The 7,573-nt window shown below is 30.4% G+C and overlaps 1 protein-coding gene across 1 annotated transcript; it reads right to left on the reverse strand.

Moving 5' to 3' along the window:
* Positions 1-919: 919 nt before the first annotated feature.
* Positions 920-7,048, reverse strand: LOC130442774 (tRNA modification GTPase GTPBP3, mitochondrial). The gene is made up of 6 exons (XM_056777125.1): positions 6,883-7,048; positions 5,816-5,992; positions 5,281-5,504; positions 4,621-4,903; positions 2,492-2,984; positions 920-1,268 (listed from the first exon to the last, which is right to left on the reverse strand). The coding sequence occupies exons 1-6, from the start codon at positions 7,031-7,033 to the stop codon at positions 1,028-1,030; spliced, it is 1,569 nt and encodes a 522-aa protein (XP_056633103.1). The 5' UTR covers positions 7,034-7,048; the 3' UTR covers positions 920-1,027.
* Positions 7,049-7,573: the final 525 nt, after the last annotated feature.

Here is a 7,573-nt window from a genome sequence, read left to right on the forward strand (position 1 = left end):
GGCATTTACTTTATTTCCACATATATTATACAGAAATAACTATAAATAATAAAAATATTCAATAATTAATAAGTAATTCATATTTCCTAGATAGAAATATTATCATAGAATTGAATGGACTTAAATAAAAAGTCACCATTTTGATAGTAAATTTTAGTTTTATAATTTTAAAATAAAGAATCGGAAAGGAGTTTTTTTGAAATAAGTTATGTTCAATGTGTAAAAATATAAGAGTTCATATGTAAAACTTAGGTCGTAGAAATTTAATTATTAGAATAAATTTGAACTTATTTAGACTATATATCAATTTTATATGTATTAAGTGAACATTTGGAATGAACAAATTATGTGATGTGAACTATTGAAAGAGAAAATGAATCAGAAAGCCATAATTTATTTTGAAAATTGTAAAATTATGCATAGCAAGATCAATATCTGGACACTTGTAAACATCTAGTAATCTCTGTAATGCTGGTTGTTTGAACCCGAGGACCAGTCTGTAAGTGATTTAAAATGTTGAAATGGAGGATATTGTTTTGGCGGGAATTTGAGAAAATTAAAAACTTAAGGGAGATACAACGTTTAAAAAGAATAATAAGTATTGACAATTAGTTCATGAGTTCGGAGTTTATGGAGTAATGCAGTGTTTTATGAAGATAATTTTCTTGATGGTTTTAGTAATTTGTATGAAAAATTATATACCAAGCCTCCAAGAACACTGAAAATTTTTATATTCGACATTCAACAAAGTTACTATTTTTGAGAACAAACTTCACTACATTAGTTCTCTCTGAGACTGAGCGCGCGTATTTCATGTTTTTGTTCGTGTTTGCAAAATATAATTTAATCAATTAATTACTTTTATCAGTATCAGATTTCCATCTTTAGTTTTCCTCACTGAATTGATACCGCTCAGCTGCTTTGCCTCAACTTCTTCCTTTAAAAGTCTAAGACTTTTTTACTTTTGTACAATCGATTATTTTCGGTGGGCGTTCAAATAAAACAAATATTAAATGTATACATATATTTATTTTCCAATGCAGAAATCTTTGAATATAACGTCTAATAAATCATCCGTCGTTACGCTTCCTACTAATTTTCCCAAACATCTCAATGCTTTCCTTAAATATTCTGCCATAAGTACGAGATCGTGATTTTGACTATTATTTTTTGCCAGAAATAACTTCAGATGTTTCAAACAATTAGTCAAATGTTGACGATGCCTAATTTGATTCATACTAGGATGCTCTGAAGATGGTTCTCCACACCTAAAACCAAAAGAGTGTTTATAATTAATGAAACTACTATTTTGGGGAAGATTTTCTAATTGTTCTATTGGTTAGATTTGACCGTGGGTTTCTTGTGTTTTCTAGTTTGATTTCAAGGTTTGGTGTGAGTTTTATGGGTACGGCTTCTGGAACAGAAATTACTTGAACGGGTTTTTTTGTGCAGAGAACACCTTCAATAACAATTGATGCCTCGTTAACACGACACTAGTTGATTGGTTCCATTGATCTCGAAATTTAATAGGACTGTTCCTTTAAATGGAGAATTACTTATATCTAAATGAGAGAGATTATTCTAATTATTTTAATGACGAATTCATTGACATTGTATCATAGGAATTTTCCATAATATATTGTTTAGTATCAAGAAAATTAAAAGTGCTTTCGCGTTATCTTATGAAGGTCATCAATAACTTGTGTCTGTGTAATAGGTGTCAATGGTAATGTGTAATTTCTGCAGATATCCATATTTCTTCTACATTACACCAGTTATTCGGAATGTTTTCTATCTGGAAAGTATGTATGGATGGTAGTATCTTTTTGGTTTCCTTTTTATACAATGGTTTTTGTTTTTTCCTGTTTCTTTGGGTCTAAAGTTGTATAAAGAACTTGTAATTTTGCGCGGTGTTTTTTCTTGGATACATACAGAGTTTTAGCAACGTTTTTCTCTTGTATACTTTCGGCATATTAATTTTTTCCATTGAAATTTTTTTTCTTCTCTATCCTTTTTGCATATTAGGTATATAAATTTTTGTTAAAATGAGGTAACTCGTCTTTGCATCTCTGATTATAAGTTATAATATTATAGAAACTTTAAAGTCAAAATGTAATCGTTCGGTGTAATTTATTGCAGAAAGAATAGTTTGATAATAAATGAATACAGTTTAGGTAAAAGGATCGTTTGGGTTTCAAAGGAAAATTAGAACAAGGATTATTTCTGAACATCATATAAACTATGAGACTTGTAGAAAATTGTTGAAAGCATAGTTTCAGGAATATTTGATTTCTGATCTTCACGTTTTTTTTTTTGTCAATGCAACCGAAGAGATAATTTTCCAGTTACTGCAAATTAGGTGTTGCAACCTCCTTGTTCTTCTATATAATGGTTAATATTGAGAATCAGTGATAATTAATTACAAAATTAATGAGGTCAAAAAATTTCAGTTAATTTGTTTTATTATTACTTATGTTATTGTGATACTTACAATTCTTTCAATTTGTGTGTAACGGCTTCTATCAACTCATCAATTCCATTTTCAGTAATGCACGATATTTTTATACAGTTTTCATTGTTGGCAATATTATTTTCCGTCCAAAGATCAGACTTATTTAATACTATTAAACAAGGTTTATTGAAAACAAAGTCTACATTATTGTCAACATATCTTGGTTCTATTAGTTTTTTCAACTTTAATTTATGTACATTATCTATAATATATCTATTAAAATTTCCATCAGCGGCTTTCTCCTTCCATTCGCTATACTTTTTCGCGTCCAAAACTAAGATTACAAAATCCGATTTTTCATAAAGTTGTAAAGCTCTATTTATACCTTCTTTTTCGACAAGGTCTAAAGTATTTGCTCTCAATCCAGCAGTATCTGCCAATACCAATGGGTATCCTCCTATGTTTAAGGTTACTTCCAAAACATCTCGAGTGGTACCTTCAATAGGAGTTACAATAGCCGCTGGACGTTGACCTGAAACAAAATTTTTGTTCTTGTATCGTCTTCAAGATATACAACTTCCACAATACTATTTAAGAAGTATATCTATTAAATAACGCGACTGACAGTGCTCCAGTGCTTCTCGACAATATAAACAGGTCAATATAGACGTGGAACTTGAAAAGTCACAACGTGAAAGTTTTAAGATAGTGGAAACTCCGTTCTAGATGATTTCCAAATCTCATCTCTCTTCTATGTCATAAGCAGATGACAATATCGAAATAATTGGTTGTGATTAAATCTCAAGGTGGTAGAAATAGGGGAGGATGGGAAATAACGCACTACATTTGTACCATCAGTAATAATCAGTCTGTCTTTATTAATTATTAATCTTTACTTATACATCTACAAAAATAATTATATTTATTAAACGAGATCAATCAACAAATAGAATATTTTTATCAAAAACAAAACCTTGTCTGTCCGTAATTACCCGTAGCGCTCGGGGTAAATTCGGACTGACCCTGGGTTAATTACGGACAGTATGATGAAGTATTTACGGACTAGGTCCACATCATAAACAAAAATCACAAGTAAAGCCTTTAGAAGAACTTCATGTAGTGCAGTTCTCATGAGCCCACTTGTTACACTTTGAACACATAATCCAGTCTTTGGCGGGTGGATCACTGTACTTTTCCTGACAATAAATGCAAAACAACATCAACATTTCGTTCATTTCAAAATTATTCACCCTTTGATTCTTTTCCAGTAGAAGGTTTTAACTTTTTTAGCTTATTAGATGTAGTTTTATTTTCTTGACTAATTTCTTCTAGATTCTTGAGACTCTTGTTGAGATCTTACTTCACTAGGAGTGCTGTAATTAGCTGCATCACTAATTTGAGATTCGCTATGAAACTCTCTTTGGCTGTTATGATCAGGACCCACAAGGCTGGTATCACATAGAGTTTCTGGTGTAATTATATCACCGAAACTTTCGAAAGTGCCCTTGAATTTATCTTGATCAACTGGGAAAATTCCAGCACTCTTGAAGCCATTTATAGCTTTATCAATAGACGAGCATCAGTTAAAAGCTTTTGTATAAAGACCAACAATATCAAATGCTGTAATTTTTGCTCCATGATGGTTAACCATATAGGTTTCATATTCTCTGTTGTATGCTGTTTTTAGTGATCCATAAAAGGTCAAGTCTAATGGCTACATTCTATGCGATGTATGTGGAGGCAATGTCAAAACATGGATAAAATTTTTACGACAGACAAAACTCGTAAGCTTTCAGACTAATATGGCTCTCGTGGTTGTCTAGAAGTAACAAAACGGGAATGTCAGCCGATGGTTTAGCGAATTCTTTAAAATGCTGGAGCCAATCAACAAATATTGATTCATTGATCCAACCAGAGTCTGAAACACAAGCTACCATGTTGCTATAACTGTCTTTCATAAGCTGAGCATTCATCCTTTTTCTTTTAAAGGGTGAAGGGTATTTCCCATTATAACCACATGAGTAAAGGAAAAAAAAGTGTGGTGCTATTCCATTTTTCTTGGTCTTTGTTCACGAGCGATTTTCCTTGGGAACGGACCGACTTTTGTGTGTTACTTTTATAAAGATAATAAGTAACAACTATAAGACTATTGGAATTATATAACTTACACAATAAATTCAAAAGACTGCTCTTTCCCACATTGGGTTCGCCCAGAATGATTGTTCTAACACCATTCCTCAAAATTTCTCCCTTTCTCCCATCTAATAAATGTTTTTCAATGTCTTCAGCTAAACTTTCAATATTTTGCCTTACAGAAGTCAGAATATTAACCTCTAGTGTTTCAGTTTCTTCAAAATCAATGTGAGCTTCTATATGAGCTACAGATTGAATCAAAATATGTTTCCATTTGTTGTATAGGTTGCTTAAAGCCCCTTGAGACTGTAAAAATGCCTAAAAAATATCACAATAATTTTATAGAGGGCAAAATTGGATAATAAAAGATAGATTCCTATAACATTTTTCCACAATTGGTATGCATATGCCTAGCATAGATAGCATAGCATTAGATAACTACAAAAGTATCAATATATTACGGGTACATAGCACTGGATTTATTTAATGCTGACATTGAGGATGAGTCCCTAACAGAAAATTATTATCCTAATATCATACCACGAAAGTGGCCCATAAACATTTTGAGATAGAACAATGCCCCAGAAATCAAAATTATATAAAAGTTTCACAACAAACTTTTCAAAAACAGAAGACTAAAATCAGACATTTCTGTTTTTAGATATTGAATGGTCTTTTTTTCCTATTATACTTACTTGTTTTCTTTGGGCTTCAGTTTCAGCTTGCAATAAATCTGCTAAGCCTTCTACTTCAGTTAGATCTAATTTACCATTGAAAAACGCTCTACGTGTAAATTCTCCAGGTTCAGCTAATCTTAAATTTCGAATAGTTCCTAATGCTTTCAAAACTGAATTGATTACAGCTATACCACCATGGACTTGAAATTCTAAGCTATCTTCTCCAGTAAAACTTTTTGGACCTACAAAATTATTATAACATTCACTTTATTAAAGTTTCTTGCTTAGTGAAAAGATTATAATGCATATAAAAAATACAAATTATTAAAAACTATGACGATAATAAAGAAATGAAGAGAAAATTCATTAGATACAAAAAAGACAAATGGTATTCATAGAACAAACATACCATGGACAATTCTTAAAGAGGATTTTGGAAGAACAGTACATACAAATTGCAATTAAATATAAATATGACCAATGGGATGGTAGCTGTTTATTCTGGAATAAATTTCCATACAGATGAAGTGATTATTAATGATTGGGTATTTACCTGGAAACCACAGAATTAAACCCTTGTCGATTGTTTCTCCACTGATGGGATGTTTAATGCTTCTCAAAGTTGCTACTCGAGGTTTGGGTAATACATTCAAGCCAGTCATTAACTTAAAAGCTGTTCCAGAAGTTGAACCAGATATTCGAATTACAGCTACTCCACATTTTCCATAACCTATAAGTTTTAATGTTAGATCACAAAGAAATAAAACAATATTTTCAAGAAAAATTCTGTGAGGAAAATTTTAAAATCACAGATGTGATTTGCTAGATGTTTTCAATATTAACAGGATTGCAGCTATTTAAATCAACTCATTTTTCCTATTTCAATAGTGATTTAAATAAAATCATGAATATTGCTGTAAAAATGTCATTGAACTAGATCTATGTATAAATGATAATCAAAAATTTTAATCAAAGTCAAAAATAGTATTATATTGTGTAAGCATAGTGAACAAAAACTTTGATCAGGTTAACCTAGCAATAACATTACAAAATATGTTTAGGAAGTCAATTGTAATACAGGAAAAACTAATGTTGTGGCTTTTTTGGTTCCCAGACAATTTTAAGGTATAGAATGTACCAAAATAAATGTCGAAAACGCTTCAACAGATGCTAGTGCTGTAGCAAATAACAATTGTCTAATAAGTGGGTAGTATTTCTTAAGTCGCATCAACATTCTATTCGGATTTACACTAATTCAATCTTTTGAACTTTTATCAATTATTTAATAGGTGAAAGTGTCAGGTTTTACCAGGGAATTGAAATAGTAGCAAGAACCCACTGGGAAGTAGTTCTTTTGCAACTGTCAAAACAAATCTGTGATCTTATAGTATCGAGAAAACATGTAATGAAATAGATGATGTGGTATCATGAATTGTAAAAATAGTTGAAAATCCTAATAATTGCAAAATAGTCTTTGGCATTTTTTTTTAGTTATATGAATTTATTCTCACTATGGCAATGTCTTTATAATCCCTTGTTATTCTTTAGAAGTTTTTGCCACAATTCAATTCTAGATAATGCTTTATAAAAGTTTTTTGTAACATACAGTGTAATATTTACCAGAAGACAGTGCAAATATAGTGTCAGATTTCGTAGAATACAAGGTTCTCGCAGGATAACGATTTAAATACTTATTGAGTTTATACCATAACATTTCAATTGCAAAAAAAATGCTAGTTCTAAGGTTTAAATAATAACAAGAAAATAACATAACCTCTTTCTTCTCTTTGTTAGTTTAAATTTGTCAATCCCATTTACGTGTAATTATTTTGAATCCTTAATGCTTTGTTTTTAGAGCTTTTGTTTATGTTCAGTAATCAGGCGTCTTCTGTTTTAAAATTGTTTTTTTTTGATAATTTTTAAAAAAAGATAAATTTTGACGATTCCCCTTTTTTAAGTCTTTATCAAAATATGTTACATTTCATATCATACAATTACAAACTAGAGGTAATATTATGAAGAATTATTTAATCTTATTAAGAACAAACAAAAAGTTTTTAATTTTATTCTCAATTATATTCAAAACTTTGAAAAATAGGGCATGCTGTGATTATTAGAGTTGACACTCTATAGTTTTTAATGATGATAAAAAATGAAGAAAAAGTTAGAAGTGGTAGGGTGTAATGATACAATATTACTTGTAGCATCTTAAAACTCAATGAATAACAAAAAAATCTTCAAAAGTAGAACCTCTAGCACAAAAAAATAAAAGAATACTACCAAGGTGAAGGCCAAAAATCTAGGTGAAGAA

The sequence above is a fragment of the Diorhabda sublineata genome, chromosome 4 (assembly GCF_026230105.1).
Source record: "Diorhabda sublineata isolate icDioSubl1.1 chromosome 4, icDioSubl1.1, whole genome shotgun sequence".
Lineage (NCBI taxonomy): Eukaryota > Metazoa > Arthropoda > Insecta > Coleoptera > Chrysomelidae > Diorhabda > Diorhabda sublineata.

What these genes read in the sequence shown, in the direction of transcription:
- LOC130442774 (XM_056777125.1), bottom strand. Translation starts at nt 7,033, where the DNA reads ATGTTATTTTCTTGTTATTATTTAAACCTTAGAACTAGCATTTTTTTT. An exon ending in CAGTCTTTTGAATTTATTGT is followed by an intron (nt 2,985 to 4,620) that starts GTAAGTTATATA and finishes ATTTTGTTTCAG; the next exon opens with GTCAACGTCCAGCGGCTATT. An exon ending in ACACACAAATTGAAAGAATT is followed by an intron (nt 1,269 to 2,491) that starts GTAAGTATCACA and finishes TTTTGGTTTTAG; the next exon opens with GTGTGGAGAACCATCTTCAG.